The sequence below is a fragment of the Scyliorhinus canicula genome, chromosome 7, assembly GCF_902713615.1.
Source record: "Scyliorhinus canicula chromosome 7, sScyCan1.1, whole genome shotgun sequence".
Classification (NCBI taxonomy): Eukaryota; Metazoa; Chordata; class Chondrichthyes; order Carcharhiniformes; family Scyliorhinidae; genus Scyliorhinus; species Scyliorhinus canicula.
In genome coordinates this window covers 210,104,623-210,125,866 of record NC_052152.1, presented here as the reverse complement: position 1 = coordinate 210,125,866, position 21,244 = coordinate 210,104,623, and the positions used below count along the sequence as shown (strand labels likewise).

General features: G+C 46.9%; 1 protein-coding gene across 1 annotated transcript in view; it reads left to right on the top strand.

Annotated features, from left to right (window-relative positions):
- mtss1 (MTSS I-BAR domain containing 1) overlaps nucleotides 1–21,244 on the top strand; it is a 184,804-nt gene that overhangs the window by 22,277 nt on the left and 141,283 nt on the right. The window contains exon 4 of the mRNA XM_038802410.1: nucleotides 2,053–2,126. Coding sequence (XP_038658338.1) covers nucleotides 2,053–2,126 — 74 coding nt within the window. The remainder of the gene's footprint in view (nucleotides 1–2,052; nucleotides 2,127–21,244) is intronic.

Sequence of the window (21,244 nt, the reverse complement as noted above, 5' to 3'; positions counted from 1 at the left end):
GCAGCTACTGAATTCAAACATGTCTCATCTCTACTGCGGGCGGCGGGGGTGAGCAGTGGGTTGGGGGTACGGAGAGGGGGGTGGGTTGTACATTCCAACTTCGGATGATTGGAGGGAAGCGAATGTTGTTCCCCTGTTCAAGAAGGGGAATAGGGAAATCCCTGGGAATTACAGACCAGTCAGTCTTATATCTGTGGTGAGTATTGGAAAGGATTCTGAGAGATGGGATTTATGATTATTTAGAAAAACATAGTTTGATTAAAGATAGTCAGGGTGGCTTTGTGAGGGGCAGGTCATGCCTCACAAGGTTCATTGAATTCTTTGAAGATGTGACGAGACACATTGATGAAGGTTGGGCAGTGGATGTGGTGGATATGGATTTCAGTAAAGCATTTGATAAGGTTCCCCATGGTAGGCTCATTCAGAAAGTTAGGGGGCATGGGATACAGGGAAATCTGGCTGTCTGGATACAGAATTGGCTGGCCTAAAGAAGACAGCGAGTGGTAGTGGATGGAAAGTATTCCGCCTGGAGGTCGGTGACCAGTGGTGTCCCGCAGGGATCTGTTCTGGGACCTCTGTTCTTTGTGGTTTTTATAAATGACTTGATGAGGAAGTGGAAGGGTGGGTCAGTAAGTTTACCGATGACACGAAGGTTGGTGGAGTTGTAGATAGTGTTGAGGGCTGTTGCAGGTTACAACAGGACATTGACAGGATGCAGAACTGGGCTGAGAAGTGGTAGATGGACTTCTACCTTGATACATGTGAAGTGATTCATTTTGGAAGGTCGATTTGAATGCTGAATACAGGGTTAAAGGCAGGATTCTTGGAAGTGTGGAGGAACAGAGGGATCTTGGGGTTCATGTACATAGATCCTTCAAAGTTGCCACCCAGGTTGGTAGGGTTGTTAAGAAGGCAAATGGTGTGCTGGCTTTCATTAACAGGGGGATTGAGTTTAAGAGCCACGAGGTTTTGCTGCAGCTTTATAAAACCCTAGTTTGACCACACTTGGAATATTGTGTCCAGTTCTGGTCACCTCATTATAGGAAGGATGTGGATGCTTTGGAGAGGGTACAGAGGAGATTTACCAGGATGCTGACTGGACTGGAGGGCTTGTCTTATGAAGAAAGGTTGAGGAAGCCAGGGCTTTTCTCACTGGAGCGAAGAAGGCAGAGAGGTAACTTGATAGAGGTGTACAAGGTGATGAGAGGCATGGATAGAGTGGATAGCCAGAGACTTTTCCCCAGGGTGGAAATGGCTGTCACGAGGGGACATAATTTGAAGCTGATTGGAGGAAGGTATAGGGGAGATGTCAGAGGGAGGTTCTTTACACAGAGAGTGGTGGGTGTGCGGAATGCGCTGCCAGCAGAGGTGGTGGGGTCAGAGTCATTCGGGACATTTAAGCGACTCTTGGACAGGCACATGGACAGCAGTAAATTGAAGGGGTGTAGGTTAGGTTGATCTTAGATTAGGATATATGGTTGGCACAACATCGTGGGCCGAAGGGTCTGTACTGTGCTGTAGGGTTCTATGTTCCACTCTGATTGAAAATCAGTCCAGTATGGTACTGAGGCATACAGAGCAGGGAGGCCCTGGCTTCAGTCTCTAGGCTTTGCTGACTTCAGTGTGAGGTAATGTGGTTTGTGGATTTGTTATTGATGAGTAACCCAGAGAAAGCAAAACAACTGGAGAAATCAAATTGAATTTTTAAACTAACCTGGAATATAAATCTGGTCTCAGTAACCGTGATCGTGAGCGACTGGTTTGAGTTGGAGATCAAGTGATGACCCTGCCAGGAATATACCCAATCAGAGTTGGCAGTCAAGGGCAATGGCGGCATTGCGCTCAGGTGTGATGCCACTCTATAGTTGAACAGCCCGCTCGCACTCGCTGTCTTGGACTGAGGCAGAAAGAGTGGGCACTTGGGTGAGCCTGGCATTGCCGATCAGTTTAACTATATGCCGTTGTGTCTTTACCCAGCCAGTGTTTGAACGGTACTCCTAAAGATTGTGGAATTATCTTTGATGAACATAATTCATCTTCTGTTTATTTCAGGACCACCATTGTAATAGCTGGATCCTTCCTGGATGCTTTTCAGAAAGTTGCAGACCTGGCAACTAACACACGAGGTGAGTGAGAAGCAGTGAGGTGGCTCCAGAGCTGAGTATGTTGATGATTGCGAGTAGATTGGGCAAATACCGTGGCAGAGCCATGAAGGGCCCTTATTGAAACTTATAAAATCCCTGCAGCAGAAGAGAGAAAGATACGTTTATCACCCAGGAACCGGTCATCCACCCTTGCTGCTCTGCGCCAGCTGCACGCACCCTCTTCCTGTCTCCCTTCATCTTACCTCATCCTATTCCTTTCTCCCTCGTATGCTTAGCTAACTTCCCCTGAACTGTGTCTGTACTCTTCCCCTGAATCAAGCCCTGTGGGTGCCTTCCACATTCTCTTTGTTCTCTGGATAAAGTTTCTCATCAATTTCCATTGGATTATTCGTGATTATCTTATATTTGTGACCCCCAAGTTCTGGCTTCACCAGCAAGTGGAACCTTTGTATTTACCGTATCAAATCCTTTCCCAACTTTAAAGACATTTGCCAGGTCCCCCACCTTTGTCCAAGAGTAGGGACCCTCAGCCAGTTTGATCTTTCGAAGTGGATATAACCTCTTAGTTGGAACTGATATCAAGATGTCATTTTTCACACAAAGAGCGAACACCATACACAGATACATATATAGAAAATAGAAGCAGGAGGAGGCCATTCAGCCCTTCGAGCCTGATGTGGAGATGCTGGCGTTGGACTGGGGCGGGCACAATAAGAAGTCTTACAACACCAGGTTAAAGTCCAACAGGTTTGTTTCGAATCACTAGCTTTTGGAGCACTGCCCCTTCCTCAGGTGAGTAGATGAAGGAGCTATGCTATACCATTATGATCATGACTGATCATCAAGTTCAATACCCTGATCCTGCCTCTTCCCCGCCCCCCCTGATCTCTTTAGCCCCAAAGCTGTATCTAATGCCTTCTTGAAATTAGACAATGTTTTGGCCTCAACTACTTCCTGTGATAGTGAATTCCACAGATTCCCCGCTCTCTGGGTGAAGACATTTCTCCTCACCTCAATCCTAAAAGGTTTACCCCTTATCCTCAAACTATGACCCCTAGTTCTGGACTCCCCCACCATCGGGAACATTCTTTCTGAATCTACCCTGTCTAACCCTGTTAGAATTTTATAAGGTTCAATAAAGGCCCTTCATTCTTCTAAACTCCAATGAATATAATAATCTCTCCTCATATGACAGTCCCACCATCCCAGGAATCAGTCTGGTAAACCTTCGCTGCCCTCCCTCCATAGCAACAACATCCTTCCTCAGATAAGGACACCAAAACTGCACACAATACTCCAGGTGTGGCCTCACCAATGCCCTATACAATTACAGTAAAGCATCCCTATTCTATACTCAAATCCTCTCGCTATGAAGGCCAACATCCCATTTGCCCTCTTTACTGCCGGCTGTACCTGCGCGCTTACTTTCAGCAACTGATGCACGAGGACACCAAGGTCTCGCTGAGTATCCGCCTCTCTCAATTTACACCCATTCAAATAATAATCCACCTTCCTCTTTTTGCTATTGAAGTGTATAACCTCCCATTTACTCACATTATACTGCATCTGCCGTGCATGTTCCCACTGAGCCTGTCCAAATCCCGCTGAAGCATCTCTGCATCCTCCTCACAGCTCACCCTCCCACCCAACTCTGTATCATCTGCAAATTTGGAGATAATATATTTAGTTCCCTCGTCCAAATCATTAATATATAGTGTAAACAGTTGGGGACCCAGCACAGATCCCTGTGGTACCCCACTAGTCACTGCCTGCCAATCAGATAAAGATTTATTTATTCCAACTTTGTGCTTCCTGTCTGCTAACCAGCTTTCTATCCATCTCAAGACACTACACAATCTCATGCACTTTAGCTTTACATAGTAACCTGCTATGTGAGATCCTGTCAAAAGCCTTCTGAAAGTCTAAATGAAGCACATTCACCAGTTCTCCCTGGTCACCTCTGCCAGCTACATCTTCAAAGAAATCTAGTAGATTTGTCAGTATGATTTTCCTTTATTGAGGTTCAGGATCCTGGCTTCAGAACCAACTCCCTCACTATGCACTTTGATATATTAAAGTCATTCATCCCCAAGGGTTCTCTCACAACTGGATTTGCAATTAATCCTTTGCTGTTGCAGATGGAGTACTGTGCTGGCTGGGCCAGTGCAGGGATGGTCCAGGCATTCAATCAGAGGAACCTCCTCCTGCATATTCAATGTTCCATCTTTCTCATTTGTCTCTCCTCTCCTGTCCTACTGATAGTCAGTGAATCTGTTCTTTCCTGGCCATCAGCAGGAATGGCTTCCCTTACTGCTCCTGTACAGCCATCTCCAAGAGACAACAGATAGATTAGGTGGACGGGGTCCAAGAATAGAACCCCCAAAGATTGTTTACAATCTGCACCTAAGCTCCACTCAGCCTGAATTAGGACTCACCCCATCATTGCCCAAGACCATCTGGATCGAGAGCACCCATTAACCCAGCATTGCCCATCGCTAATCCTACACCAGCATTGCCCATCGCTAATCCTACTCCAGCATTGCCCATCGCTAATCCTACCCCAGCATTGCCCATCGCTAATCCTCCTCCAGCATTGCCCATAGCTAATCCTACCCCAGCATTGCCCATCGCTAATCCTACCCCAGCATTGCCCATCGCTAATCCTCCTCCAGCATTGCCCATTGCTAATCCTCCTCCAGCATTGCCCATCGCTAATCCCACCCCAGCATTGTCCATCGCTAATCCTACTCCAGCATTGTCCATCGCTAATCCTACCCCAGCATTGCCCATAGCTAATCCTACTCCAGGATTGCCCATCGCTAATCCTCCTCCAGCATTGCCCATCGCTAATCCTCCTCCAGCATTGCCCATCGCTAATCCTACCCCAGCATTGTCCATCGCTAATCCTACCCCAGCATTGCCCATCGCTAATCTTACCCCAGCATTGTCCATCGCTAATCCTACCCCAGCATTGCCCATCGCTAATCCTACACCAGCATTGCCCATAGCTAATCCTACTCCAGGATTGCCCATCGCTAATCCTACTCCAGCATTGCCCATCGCTAATCCTCCTCCAGCATTGCCCATCGCTAATCCTACCCCAGCATTGTCCATCGCTAATCCTACGCCAGCATTGTCCATCGCTAATCCTACCCCAGCATTGTACATCGCTAATCCTACTCCAGCATTGCCCATCGCTAATCCTACCCCAGCATTGTCCATCGCTAATCCTACCCCAGCATTGTCCATCGCTAATCCTACCCCAGCATTGTACATCGCTAATCCTACTCCAGCATTGTCCATCGCTAATCCTACTCCAGCATTGCCCATCGCTAATCCTCCTCCAGCATTGCCCATCGCTAATCCTACCCCAGCATTGCCCATCGCTAATCCTACCCCAGGATTGCCCATCGCTAATCCTACTCCAGCATTGTCCATCGCTAATCCTACCCCAGGATTGCCCATCGCTAATCCTACCCCAGCATTGTACATCGCTAATCCTACTCCAGCATTGTCCATCGCTAATCCTACCCCAGCATTGCCCATCGCTAATCCTACCCCAGGATTGCCCATCGCTAATCCTACCCCAGCATTGCCCATCGCTAATCCTACCCCAGGATTGCCCATCGCTAATCCTACTCCAGCATTGTCCATCGCTAATCCTACTCCAGCATTGTCCATCTCTAATCCTACCCCAGCATTGCCCATCGCTAATCCTACTCCAGCATTGCCCATCGCGAATCCTACCCCAGCATTGCCCATCGCGAATCCTACCCCAGCATTGCCCATCGCGAATCCTATCCCAGCATTGCCCATCGCGAATCCTACCCCAGCATTGCCCATCGCTAATCCTACTCCAGGATTGCCCATCGCTAATCCTACCCCAGCATTGCCCATCACTAATCGCACCCCAGCATTGCCCATCGCTAATCCCACCCCAGCATTGCCCATCGCTAATCCTACCCCAGCATTGCCCATCGCGAATCCTACTCCAGCATTGCCCATCGCTAATCCTACCCCAGGATTGTCCATCGCAAATTGTATCTCAGCCAGAAATACAAGTCTGTTTCAGAGGAACCAGCGTGAAATAGAAAGCTCCTGGAACTTGCTTATTGAAAGTCTGCTGGAAGCAGATTCATGCCTAACTCCATGTACCTATCCCATTGCCTTTTGAAATGTTTAAATGTAGTGTTGTGGGAAAGGATTTTTATATTATATTAGGATTGCACATTGGGTCACATGGTCACCTTCGGGGCTGTATGGTTTTGTGAAGTGAGGGCCATTGTCACACGTTGAACATGGGATCAGAGCCCAACAAAGGGTTCCTCACCTGCTTAAAGGTGAGAATTATAACCTTTGAGATTGTGATGAGAAGAACAGAATTCCCTCAGTGCTATCTGTGGAGCATACAGAGGACTGACTTTGTAAATGTATTGGCATTTCCTTTCTAGAAATATAAACCCAAGCTTAACTCTCCGACTTCCTTTTTGCAGTTTGGGGATCTGAGGTAAATTATGGGATTTTGGTGATGTAAGCAAGTGTAATTGGTGGGTCATGTGACTTGCAGAGTGCTGATGCAAGGCTGTTATTTTCCCGAGAGGTGTAAAATTATTCACTGTTACACCTTGGAGAACAAGCTGTGCAAAATGAGCACCTCAAGCCACATCTTGTGTTAATCGTGTCCAGTTACCTGACAGCCTATAATTCATTCCTTGAAGAGTCTGGCTGCCTGTGGAATCCAGCAGGTACATCTGTTCCCAAAATGAAAAGCAGGATTATCAAACGTGACCCCGAGCAGATGCCACAACTGAGTTTGCAAATTTAACCCAGCCAGCATCACAAGGGGCAATGAACAGTAGTTGCTGCTTCTGAGAAGGATCCCCACATTCCACTAGCTTCTGGATCAGAAATAACCATTGGCTTGTCCAATGCTCATCCACTTCACATCTGTATGTGCATATTTTTGCTCCCTCCCCCTCTCTCTCGCTCCCCCCCACCCGCCCTTCTCGCATGATCCCCCTCTCCCTCCATCTTTCCCTCCCACCCTTCTCCTTTCCTCCCTCCTGTCCTTATCAACCACACTCTCAATCAGGCTTTCTACAGCAGTCTGCCTATTTGCAAACTCTAAAGCTTCCTTTCATTATTGATTTTACTCTCCTGCCATAAGTGTCTGCTGACATTGTCCCATCCTATCTCATTCCTCCCTCACTCGCTGCTGTCCCGCTTGTTAGAGATTTGGACCAAATTCCCATCTCTTTGCAGTCCGTTACTTCCCATCCCACCCTTATCTCCCAACGCCTCGAGGCATCTTCTGGCTCAATGGAAACGTAGGTTCTTGTCTAAGAGTTGAAAACCCCTTTACGCAGAAACCTAAATCTGTGGAACTCCTCCCTTCCCTCTTTCCAGCTGCTGTAATCTTCACGATTCTGAAGTTAGTCCCCCCCCCCCCCTTATTAGAATGTAAGGACAGAGACCCTGCCTTCAGCTCAGCTTTTCACTGATGAAAAAAAGCCTTGTTTTGCTTTTTCCATGTTGTGATCTGGGACAAGATTTTCTAGATTTTTCCACTTACCCTGCAAAGCCGGGTTTGTTCCTTAAATAAAGAAATATTTGTTCCAGCATTCAAATATCCAAGTTAAATAAGTCTAGTAAAATATTGTGAGATATTGCTGCCAGTTACTTCACCGCAACTACAGCCGTCTGTTAATTTATAATCTTAACTTCAAACTTCTGAAACGTTGTTGTCTGAGCCTACAAGTCTCCTTCCAAACTAAGTGTAAATGCTGGGAACCAGCTCTCAGACACAGTCTCTCAGCATCAGAATCAAAAATGATTCCTGGGGCTGATAGAGTTAAGGGCATAAAGGAACTTGTTTACAACAGTTTCTCTTTAAGGGACTGTCCCTTTAATTTGTCCCTCAGTTCATTTGAATTTTGTTTACTTAGCTCTTTGTGTTGAACAAAATATTTGGACAAAGGCAGGTGGATGGAGTTAAGAATCAGATCAGCCGTAATCCAATTGAGTGAGAGAACAAGCTTGATCGAATCTTCCTGATCCATTGGGACACGCAGATTAACTCTCTTTAAGAGTTAATTATTCTTCTTGATGAAGAATAATACTTTCATCAATGGGTTATGTTGATTATTCCTCTTGGGTTTAGCAACACCAATCTGTCTTTTAAGTGGTCCTTGGGCGTTCTGTGATCCCAATGTCTCAGTAGATTTGGCAAGGGATCAATTGAACTTTTGTTGGAAAAACAGAAGTGACCAATGCAGAATTGTTGAAGGATATGTTACAGTTCCAAATGGACATATTAACTCGATGGTTATAGGATTTAATCCCATTTTTCTTGCGTTGAGGAATAGATGGGTAACTTTATGGAGCTTCAAACTCTTGAGCAGGTGAAAGATGAGAAAATATTAAAGTGCAACAAAAATAGAGAAATAATATTAGGAGACTTCAGTTAACCTCATAAAAAACTGGACAAAACGTGGTGCTGGGGGTAAGGAAAGGAGAGGACTTTCTGATATATGTACAACATAACCTTTTTGATCAATATTTCTCTGGTGTAACAAGGAAAGAAGCAGCAGTGGATCTGGGCAAGTGGAATGTGTGCCACTCTGATATCATCTCGCCAATAGCGATCACAATGTCATTCTGTTTTGAGTCCATCTCCATCTCCTCCAGAGGTCCACAGCATCACAGATGTCAGTCTTCAGCTAATACGGGTCACTCCACGTGATATCAAGAAAGCTGAAGGCACTGGATACTGTAAAGGCTCTGGGCCCTGACAATATTCAGGCAATAGTACTGAAGACTTGTGCTCCAGAACTTGCCAAGGTTCCACAAGATTCACTGCAGTAGCTCAGCAAAGTTCCTTAAGCAGCACCTTCCAAACCCACGGCCACTACCCTCTAGAAGGACAAGAGCAGCAGATACCTGGGAACCCCACCACCTGAAGGTTCCCCTCCAAGTCACTCACCATCCTGACTTGGAAATATATCGGCCATTCCTTCACTGTCACTGGGGCAACATCCTGGCACTCTCTCTCTAACAGCACAGTGGGTGTACATGCACCACATGGACTGCAGCGGATCAAGACGGCAGCTCACCACCACTTTCGCAAGGGCAATTGGGGATGGTCAATAAATGCTGACCCAGCCAGTGACGCCCACGTCCTGTAAATTAATTAAAAGAAAATTATTGAAAGAGACCAGAAAATCTCCCAAGTAAAAATGCCAAGCTGGGAAAGGGCTAATTTCAATGTTTTGAGAATGAACCAGGCACTGGTTGATTGGAAAAGATGATTCTGAGGTGAAGCAGTAATGAAACAATGGAGGGAATTCATGAAAGGGAGTGTTCAGGTCCAAACCAGGTGTATTCCTTTGCAAGGAAATGGTAGAATATCCAAAGCTAAGGCAACCTGGGTGGCAACAGCAATAAAAGTTCAAATTAAACAGAGAAAGGAGGCTTATGAGAAATATCAGCAGCAAATTCTATTTCATAACCAGGAAGATTAGGAAAATATAGGAGGGAATTGAAAAGTTATAATACAAGATGCAGAGAGGGATTGGAACATATGAACAAGTGACATTAATTTGAGCCCTAAACAATTTTATAAACATATAAAGTGTAAATGGTTAACTAGAAACAAGTTGTACTAATTACGCGGCCAAAGGAAATTCTTCATGTGGAGGAAGAGAATGTGATCCGAGTACAGGAACAGGGATGTGTTGCTGCAATTATACAGGGCCTTGGTGAGGCCACACCTGGAGTATTGTGTGCAGTTTTGGTCTCCTTCTCTGAGGAAGGATGTTCTTGCTCTCGAGGGAGGGCAGCAAAGGTTTACCAGACTGATTCCAGGGATGGCGGGACTGTCATATGAGGAGAGATTGACGAGGTTGGGATTGTTCTCGCTGGAGTTCAGAAGAATGAGGGGGAATCTCATAGAGACTATAACATTCTAACAGGACTAGACAGGGTAGATGCAGGGAAGATGTGTCCAGAACCAGGGGTCACAGCCTGAGGATTCAGGGTAAACCATTTCAGACAGAGGTAAGGAGACATTTCTTCACTCAAAGAGTGGTGAGCCTGTGGAATTCATTGCCAAGGAAGTAGCTGATGCTACAACTTTGAATATAATCAAGAGGCGGCTGGATATAGCACTTGGGGAGAATGGGTTCAAAGGCTGTGGGGAGAAAGCAGGATTAGGCTATTGAGTTGGATGATCAGCCATGATCGTAATGAATGGAGGAGCAGGCTGGAAGGGCCAAAAGGCCTCCTGCCCCTATCTTCTATGTATCTCTGATCGTCAGAAAGCCTGGCCCTTTATTGAAGGCAGTGAAAACCCATCCTCTGGCCTCTCTGAAATCCTGGCGTCACATCTCGGTATAGTTGTTGATCGAAATGATGTTAATTTGGAATAAATATCACTGGGAGGTCAGTCATTTGTGAAGATTTGAGTTAATTGATTTAGCCCCGCCCTTGAAATCCCATCAGTCTTTTCCAGACAGCTTGAGACCATCTGAGGACAGTGGTCACCAAGGTTCCAGTGGAACCAGTGGCTGCCTTTGGCTGGCAGAGATCGCAGAGACCAGACCACAACGAGTATCCTCAGTAGCACCATGAATTAGAAAACAGCACTTTTAATTTTAACTCTGTGTATACTGTGACACGTTAAGAATACAATCAGTTTAACCGCTGTACTAGGGAAGCTTTTAAAAACGAGAATGCGAGACAGAGTTAAAAGTCGCTTGGATAAATGTGGATTAATTGAGGAGAGCCAGTACAATGTGTTTAGCTTGATTTGCGTTTTTGATGAGGTAATAAAGAGGGTTGATGAGGGTAATGCGGTCAAAATGGTGCACATGGACTTTGAAAAGGCATTGGATAAAGTGCCACAAGCAGATTTGTGAGCAAAGTTATAACTCATGGAATAAAAGTGAAAGTAGTAACATGGATACGGAATTAATTTGAGTCACAGGAAACGGAGTAGTAATAAACAGATGATTTTTGGACTGGAGGAAGTTATTTAGTGGGCTTCCTTAGGGGGCAGTGTCAGAACCACTGCTTATCTTGATTTAGATTAATGACCTACTCTTTCTAAAGGGCACATTTTAAAATATTCAGATGACACAACTTGAAAATACTGTGAACTGTGAGGGGAATAGTGACAAATTTCCAGAATACTGATCCAGGGTGTTGCAATGGGCAGAAAATGAAAACGTGGCAGATGAAATTCAATGCAGAGAAGTGATTCATTTTGGTCAGAAGAATACGCAGAGACAATATAAAGGTTACAATTCTAACGGGGGGGGGGGGGGGGGGGGGTAGAAACAGATGGCCTAGGTGTATATGTATGTGAAGCATTGAAGGTGACAGGACAGGTTGAGAGCAGTTAATAAAACATCTCAAAACACAGAAAATAGGAGCAAGAGTAAGCCATTCGGCCCATCGAGCCTGTCCTGCCATTCAGTATGATCATGGCGGATCCTCTATGTCAACACCACACTCCCGTGCTGACCCCATATTTCCTGACATCTTTAGAGTCTAGAAATCTATTTCCTCCTTCACGGGCAGCACGGTAGCATTGTGGTTAGCACAATTGCTTCACAGCTCCAGGGTCCCAGGTTCGATTCCGGCTTGGGTCACTGTCTGTGCGGAGTCTGCACGTCCTCCCCGTGTGTGGGTGGGTTTCCTCCGGGTGCTCCGGTTTCCTCCAAAGATGTGCAGGTTAGGTGGTTGGCCATGATAAATTGCCCTTAGTGTCCAGAAATTGCCCTTCGTGTTGGGTGGGGTTACTGGGTTATGGGGATAGGGGGAGGTGTTGACCTGGGGTAGGGTGGTTTTTCCAAGATCCGGTGCAGACACGATGGGCCGAATGGCCTCCTTCTGCACTGTAAATTCTATGAATATGTTCCGTGATTTGGCCTCCACAGCTTTCCGTGATAGAGAATTCCCCAAGTTCGCCACCCTCTGAGTGAAAAAGTTCCTCTTCATTTCAATCCTAAATATCTGATCTCGTATCCTGAGACTGTGACCCCTTGTTCCAGACCCCTCCCCCCCCCCAGCCAGAGGAAACAACATGCCGGCCTCCAGTCTGATCAGCCCTGTCAGAGTTTTATACATTTCTGTTAGATCCCCTCTCATTCGAAATTCCAGTGAATAACAGGCCCAGTTGACTCAATCTCTCCTCATATGATAATCCCAGGAATCAGTCTGGTGAACCTTTGCTGAACTCTCTCCATGACAAGTATATCCTTTCTTAGATAAGGAAACCAAACCTGCACACAATACTCCAGGTGTTGGTCAGCACGGTGGCGCAGTGGTTAGCACTGCAGCCTCACGGCGCCGAGGTCCCAGGTTCGAATCCCGGCCCCGGGTCACTGTCCGTGTGGAGTTTGCACATTCTCCCTGTGTCTGCGTGGGTTTCACCCCCACAACCCAAAGATGTGCAGGGTAGGTGGATTGGCCACACTAAATTGCCCCTTAATTGGAAAAAATGAATTAGGTACTCTAAATTTATTTTAAAAAACAATACTCCAGGTGTATTCTCACCAAGGCCCTGTACAGCTGCAGTAAGACATCTTTGCTCCACACTCAAGTCTTCTTGCAATGAAGGTCAACATATCCATTCACCTTCCAAACATGCTGTACCTGCATGTTTGCTTTCAGTGACTGGTGTACTAGGGCACCCAGGTTCCTTCTGTATGTCAATATTTCCCAATCTGTCACCATTTAAATAATACCCTGTCATTCTGTTTCTCTATCTGAAGTGGATAATTTCACATTTATCCACATTATACTGCATTTGTCAGGTATTTACCCACTCACTCAACACATCTAAATCACCTTGAAAACTTTTAACACCTTCCTCGCAACTCACATTTCCACCATGTTTTGTGTCATCTTGGAAATATTACTTTTGGTTCCCTCATCAAATCATTGATGTATATTGTGAAAAGCTGGGTCGCAAGCTCTGACCCCTGCGGGACCCCACTAGTCACTGGCTGCCACTTCGAAAAGACCCATTTATCCCTACTCTCCGTTTCCTGTCTGCTAACCAATTCTCAATCCATGCCAGTATATTATCTCCAATCCCATGTGCGTTAATTTTTCACACTAACTTCTTATGTGGCACTTTATCGAAAGCTTTCTGAAAATCTAAATACACCACATCCACTGGGTCGCCCTTATCTATTAGTTACATCTTCAAAAAACTCCAGCAAATTTATGGAACGTGTTTTCTCTGTCATAAATCCATGTTGACTTTGTCTAATCCCATTGATATTTTCTAACTGTCCTCTCCTCGCATCCTTTATAATAGACCCTTGAATTTCCTTTACTATTGACGTCAGGCTAACTGCTCTGCAAGTCCCTGTTTTCTTCCTCCTTTTTTAAATAGCAAGGTGAGATTTTCTACCCTCCAACCTGCTAGGACTGTTCCAGAATCTGCAGAATTTTGGAAGATGACAATCAACACACCCGTTATTTCCATGGCACCTGCTTTACTACCCTGGGCTGTGGATTATCAGGCCCTCGGGATCCAATTTCCCAGCACCATTTTTCTAGTAAAACGCACTTTTGTTGGTTGTGTAAAGTGTAAAGACTTAATTACCTGCAAATGCTCGCATTCTAAGCATTGTCTTGCATCTTTGAATTTGTCTATACATATGTTTCTGGAACCCACCTCTTCATTTACCTGAGGAAGGAGCTGCGCTCCGAGAGCTAGTGTTTGAAACAAACCTGTTGGACTTTAACCTGGTGTTGTAAAACTTCTTACTGTGCTCACCCCAGTCCAACGCCGGCATCTCCACATCTGTGAAGACATACAAACATAGAATCCCTACAGTGTAGAAGGAGGCCATTCAGCCCGAGAAGTCAGCACTGACGCTCTGAAAGGCCTACTCCCCCTTCCTATCCCCATAACACCACCTAACCTGCACACCTTAGGACACAAAGGGGAAATTTAGCACCTAACCCATGCATCTTTGGACTGTGGGAGGAAACCAGAGCACCCGGAGGAAACCCACGCAGACACGGGGAGAAAATGCAAACTCCACACACAAAGTCATCTGAGGCTGGAATTGAACCCTGGCATTGTGAGGCAGCAGTGCTAACCACTGTGCCACCATGCTGCCAACATAATTGTTTAATTGCCCTGCCATTTCCTTGTTCTCTATTATAAATCCCCCCCCTTTCTTTCTTAACTAACTTTTTTTTTAACAGACGTGTAGAACCTTTAACAGTCCGCTTCCATGTTTTTAAAATTATTTTTTGAAAATAAATTTCGAGTGCCCAATTCTTATTTTTCCAATTAAGGGGCAGATTTAGCGTGGCCAATCCACCTACCCTGCACATCTTTAGGTTGTGGGGGTGAGACCCACGCAGACACGGGGAGAATGTGCAAACTGCACACGGACAGTGACCCAGGGCCAGGATTGAGCTTAGGTCCTCGGTGGTGTGAGGCAGCAGTGCTAACCACTGCGCCACCGTGCTGCCCTGGTCCGCTTCCATGTTACTTGCAAGTTTACTTTCATATTTTCTTTTCTTCCTCTCAGTCAATCTCTTGATCCTCCTTTGTTGAACTGCTCCTAATCCTCAGGCTTGCTAATTTTTCTAATTAATGGAACTTTGTATTACTCCTCTTTAATACTTTCATTATTTTTGTTAGCTATGGTTGGGCTATTTTTCTTGTGGTGTTATTCTGCCAGAAAGGAATGTATAACTGTTACAATGTGCACATTCGTTCCTTAAATATTAGCCATTACCTATCCACCATCGTGCTTTTTAATGAAGTTAAAGAGGGCGACACGGTGGAGCAGTGTTCAGCACCACTGACTCATGGCACCGAGGATCCGGGTTCGATCCCAGCCCTGGGTCACTGTCCGTATGGAGTTTGCAGATTCTCCCTGTGTCTGTGTGGATCTCACCCCCACAACCCAAAAAGGTGTGCAGGGTAGGTGGATTGGCTACGCTAAATTGCCCCTTAATTGGAAAAAAAACTTTAGATTAAAAAAAATAAATAAATGAAGTTACCCAATGTACCTTAGCCAACTCGCACCTCGTACCTTTTGTACTTTTGGGATCTTGCTGTACACTTTCAGGCTGCCATATTTGCCTACAGAACAGGAGTGGCTACACTTCAAGAAGCTATTTCAGGAGGTCCTGAAAGATGAAAGTTTCATAAGTGCAAGCTATTTTAATCCACCCATCTGAAGGAACAGATGGGGTTTGACATCTGAGCCAGAATCTGTAGCTGTGCCTCAGCGACGTACTCTGCGAACATCGAGTGCGTTCTTCAATCCCCGTCCAGGTTCAGCCCAGATCTTCCAGGTGACAATGCTGCCTCCACACTGACAAACTGACCACCTCCCTCGTACTTACTGAGTTTGAACCCTTTCCCTCCTCAGTCCCTTCCCCCAATGTTAACACACATCACAGACCTGGTTAAAATGTTTCAGTGTGCCTCTCACTATAACTCGGTTTTTGGGGTCTGACTGTGCTGTGAAAAGTAGGTTATTCCTTTCACTGATCAAGTGGAATGAAAAATGAATGCCTTGGGAGACAGAAGCATGTTGAGTCACAGAGTTTCTGATCCCTGGTTCAGGCTGCCAGACCTGCTGATACCTGTCTGATATTATGTTTACTCTCTATCTGCCGCATTCCAGGCCCAGGCATCCAGGCACACTCAGCAAGCATTCGCACACTCAGCAAGCATTTGCACACTCGAGCTGCTTAGTGTTGAGCTGGGATCTATTCTGCTTATTTTGGTCAAAACTTTTACATTCAAGAAGCATTTTTAGGATGAGTCCAAATTCCTTGATGCTCCAATTAGTAAACTTGGCCATTGCTGCTCTCTCTCTGCTCCAGCAGTCTGCGGATGGGGCTGGGAATACCCTTCCTGCTTACTGGGCAGCCCCTCCAGCAGGGAGGTGTGTGGATGAGGAGGATGGGATTGGGCTCAGCCATGAGGGTTTACACAGTTGGAAATCATTCTGGTTTTCCCATCGGAGCTCACACCTGAATTAGAGTCGCTATCGCTGACCGAGCTGGCCGGGTCCTAAAGGACAAAACTGCTAGACTGGGTCTGCGACAGCTGGTGAGGGAACCAACAAGAGGGAAAAACGTACTTGACGTCATCCTCACCAACCTGTCTATTGCAGATGCATCTGTCCATGACAGTATCGGGAGGCACGGCCACCGCACAGTCCTTGTGGAGATAGAGTCCCGTCTTCACATTGAGCATAACCTCCATCGTGTTGTGTGGCACTGTCACCGTGCTAAATGGGATAGACTTCGAACAGATCTAGCAACTCAAGACTGGGCACCCATGAGGCGCTGTGGGCAGCAGAATTAGGTTCTGCCAGGGTCACTCAGCTCCTGGCCTCATTACCTTGGTTCAAATATGGACAAAAGAGCTGAACCCCAGAGGTGAGAGTGCCTGCCCTTGAGATCAAGGCAGCACTTGACCAAGTATGGCTTCAAGGAGGCCTCACTAAACTGGAGTCCATGGGAATCGGGGGAAACTCTCCACTGGTTGAAGTCATACCTGGCACAAAGGAAGACGATTGTGGTTGTTGGGGGTCAGTCCCATAGAGAGCATCGTATCCGGCTGCATCACAGCCTGGAATGGCAACTGCTCGGCCCAAGATTGCAAGAAACTGCAGAGTGTGGTGAACTCAGCCCAACGTATCCCACAAGCTTGCCATCCACACATTGATTCTGTCTACACCTCCCGCTGCCTCAGGAAGGCAGACAGCATTATCAGTGACCCCTCCCACCCAGGCATTGCCCTCTTCCAGACCCTTCCATCAGGCAGAAGGTACAGAAATCTGAAGACCCCACATCCGGACATAACAACAGCTTCTTCCCCACAGCTACTAGACTCCTCAACGACTCCCCCTCGGACTGATCTGTTCCCTGTAAGAACACTATTCACGACGCCCTATGCTGCTCTTGCACATGTATTTGCTTTGTTTGGCCCCTTGTTCCGCACTGTCACCAATCACCATTTGTCGATGTACTTTGTCGATGATTCTTTTTGTCTGTGTATGTCCCCTAGGCTGCAGAAAAATACTTTTCACTAAACTTCGGTACATGTGACAATAAATCAATCAATCAAACCAAGACATCACTGCAGGAGTTCCTTGGGGTAGTGCCTGAGGCCCAATCATCTTCAGCTGCTTCAGCAATGACTTTGCAATATAAGATCAGCTGCGGGGATGTTTGCGGATGATGTTCAGCACCATTCGTCACACTGAAGCCATCAACATACAAATGCATAAAGACCTGGACAATATCCAGACTTGGGCTGGCAAGTGGCAAGTAACATTCATGCCACACAAGTGCCAGGCAATGGCCATTTCCAATGAGAGAGACTCAAACCTTCGCCCCTTGACATTCAATGGCATCATTATCACTTAACGCCCCACTATCAACATCCTGGGGGTAACAACATTGACCAGAAACTGAACTGGACCCAGCCATATAAATACTGTGGCTACCAGGGCAGGTCAAAGGCTCGCAATCCTGCGGCGAGTAACTCACTTCTTGGCCCCTCAAAGCCTGTCCACCATCTACAAGGCACAAGTCAGGAGTGCGATGGAATACTCTCCACTTGCCTGGATGAGTGCAGCTCCAACAACACTCAAAAAAGCTTAACACCATCCAGGACAAAGGCTCGACCGATTGCTCCGCGACGCTCCCGAGACCCACCTACAGTTCACGACCCGCACTTTAAAAAATCCTGATCAACAAAATGCACTGCAGCAACTCACTAAGGTCCCTTATACACCTTCCAAACCCACGACCACTACCATCTAGAAGGACAAGAGCAGCAGATACCTGGGAACCCCACCACCTGGAGGTTCCCCTCCGAGCCCCTCACCATCCTGACTGGGGAATATATCAGCGTTCCTTTACTGTCGCTGGGGCAACATCCTGGAACTCCCTCCCTAACAGCACAGTGGGTGTACCTACACCTCAAGGACTGCAGCTGCTCAAGAAGGCGGCTCACCACCACCTTCTGAAGGGCAACTAAGGATGGGCAACAAATGCTGGTGTAACCAGTGATGTCCACACCCAGGAAAAATGAATTTAACGCAAAGAGGTTGAAGACTGACTGTCATCCCCTCCCCACACCCCAGTGTCTTCCCACATGGCCATGCCTGACCATTAACCCATTGTAAACCCTCCCCACACACCCCAGTGTCTACCCACATGGCCATGCCTGACCGTTAACCCATTGTAAACCCTCCCCACACACCCCAGTGTCTACCCACATGGCCATGCCTGACCGTTAACCCATTGTAAACCCTCCCCACACACCTCAATGTCTACCCACATGGCCTGATCCGTTAACCCATTGTAAACCCTCCCCACACACCCCAGTGTCTTCCCACATGGCCTGACCCATTGTAAACCCTCCCCACACACCCCAGTGTCTTCCCACATGGCCTGACCGTTAACCCATTGTAAACCCTCCCCACACACCCCAATGTCTACCCACATGGCCTGGCCCATTGTAAACCCTCCCCACACACCCCAATGTCTACCCACATGGTCTGACCCATAAACCCACTGTACATTTACATTTATTAATTGTGAAAACCAGTTTTGTTTCTGTTGTTTTGAAATGTGCTGATTGGGACCGAGGGGGCAATAACCCCAGGGGAACACCAGTTATTCAGCAGTGGGGATGTTTTGGGTGGAACATTGACGCCAAACAGCCAACATACAAGCGAGTCAGGCAAGTGTGCAGAGCTCCTAGTGTTGATTCACAACTTTCAATCCGGTGAGAATCTCTGAGAGCAGGGATCAGTATGTAGCGACATGAATAGCCACACGTTAATGCACATGCACATGCAGGTATATATGGATACCTGCACACATGTGATTGACACTGAAAGCTCTGTGAACATTGGAGAACCATCTCATTGAAATCTCGAACATTTTGGTGACAGTTCTGTAAAGGCAATGGAGCAAGAATTGCTAATAGCTTTGTTCAGTGTAACTAATGAAATCAGGTATCTCTTTAGAATAATAAACAACAGCTAAGAGGGTAATAATTGTACACTTGAGAAAGAGCAGTTTAAATTGCGCAGGACAGATTACAATGTTGTCGTGGCCAGATAACATTCTTTAAGATGTGATACTGGATTGGTTTGTTTTTACAATTGCTTTGTTGGAAATGTTAATCTCTGAGTCTAAGGTACCACTCTGCAGTCGCTCTCTCTCTGTCTCTCTCTGTCTCTCTGCCTCTCTCTCTCTCTCTCTCTCTCTGTCCCTCGCTCTCTCTGTCTCTCTCTCTCTGTCTCTCTCTCTCTGTCTCTCTCTCTCTGTCTCTCTCTCTGTCTCTCTCTCTGTGTGCCTCTCTCTCTCTCTCTGTCTCTCTCTCTGTCTCTCTCTCTGCCTCTCTCTCTGCCTGTCTCTCTCTGTCTCTCTCTGTCTCTCTCTGTCCCTCGCTCTCTCTCTCTCTCTGTCTCTCTCTCTGTCTCTCTCTCTGTCTCTCTCTCTGTCCCTCGCTCTCTCCCTCTGTCTCTCTCTCTTTCTCTCTGTCTCTCTCTGTCTCTCTGTCTCTCTGTCTCTCTCTGTCTCTCTCTCTCTCTCTGTCCCTCGCTCTCTCTGTCTCTCTCTCTCTCTGTCTCTCTCTCTCTGTCTCTCTCTCTCTGTCTCTCTCTCTGTCTCTCTCTCTCTCTGTGTCTCTCTCTCTCTCTGTCTCTCTCTCTGTCTCTCTCTCTGCCTCTCTCTCTGCCTGTCTCTCTCTGTCTCTCTCTGTCCCTCTCTCTCTCTGTCCCTCTCTCTGTCTCTCTCTCTCTCTCTCTCTCTCTGTCTCTCTGTCTCTCTGTCTCTCTCTCTCTCTCTGTCTCCCCCCCCCCCGATCATTTCAAACACTGATTCAGTTTTTTTCCCACCCGGCCTACCTTTTTTCTAACCGATATCAAAGAGTCGTCTGTTCTGTTTTGATAAATGTGTCATTCATGACCAGTTTGGTACATGTGTGTTTAATTTTTTAAAAATTCTTTCTGTTTTATTAATTTAGAAATTGGGTGTGACCTGAGCATGAAAAGATGGAAATTCCCGGGCGGGGTCTGGGGGCTGGGGCCGGTGCCCTGGGGGCTGGGGGCCTGGGGCCTGGGGGTCTGGGGGCCGATAACGACTGAAGGTTGTGATCTGTTTTGGGAGTCTGCAGGAACAGGCACTGGACCCACCAAATCTAATCTCCACCTTCCCTCCCCTCCCATTACACCCCCCCCCCCCCTCCCCCATTAAAGAGCATCAAGCTAACAGGCGAGAGTACGGCTTCCTGGGGGTTATACTGGTTTTGCATTTGGCAGAGGAGCAATTTCCAAACTGAGGCTTCAGCTGTAATCATAGAATTGACAGTGCAGAAGGAGGCCATTCGGCCCATCAAGTTTGTACCTTGGAAAGAGCATCCTACCCAAGCCCACACCTCCACCCATCCCTGTAACCCAGTTACCCCACCCAACCTTTCTGGATACTAAGGGGCAATTTATCACGGCCAATCCACCTAACCTGCACGTTGGACTGTGGGAGGAAACCGGAGCACCCGGAGGCAACCCACGCAGACACGGGGAGGATGTGCAGTCTCCGCACAGACAGTGACCCAAGCCGGAATCGAACCTGGGATCCTGGAGCTGTGAAGCAACTGTGCTAACCACTGTGCTACTGTGCCCCCCAACTGAGGATGTTTGCAAACATTCGCACCTTACATTCACAAACTGCTGCAAAGAGCAACAAGGAGGTTATAAACCACTGGTTATGTCTGAGCGGGAGTATTGCGTCGGGAGTATTGAAAATGAAATGAAAAATGAAAATTGCTTATTGTCACGAGTAGGCTTCAATGAAGTTACTGTGAAAAGCCCCTAGTCGCCACATTCCGGCGCCTGTCCGGGGAGGCCGGTACGGGAATTGAACCATGCTGCTGGCCTGCTTGGTCTGCTTTAAAAGCCAGCGATTTAGCTGAGTGAGCTAAACCTATTGCGTCGGGGGTATTGCGTCGGGGGTATTGCGTCGAGCCCTGGGAGGATAATAGAGTGGACAAAATGATGAAGGGTTTTGATAGAGTCGGTGGGGAGAAGCTGTTTCCATTGGTAGGATGGTCAGTCGGCAGAGGT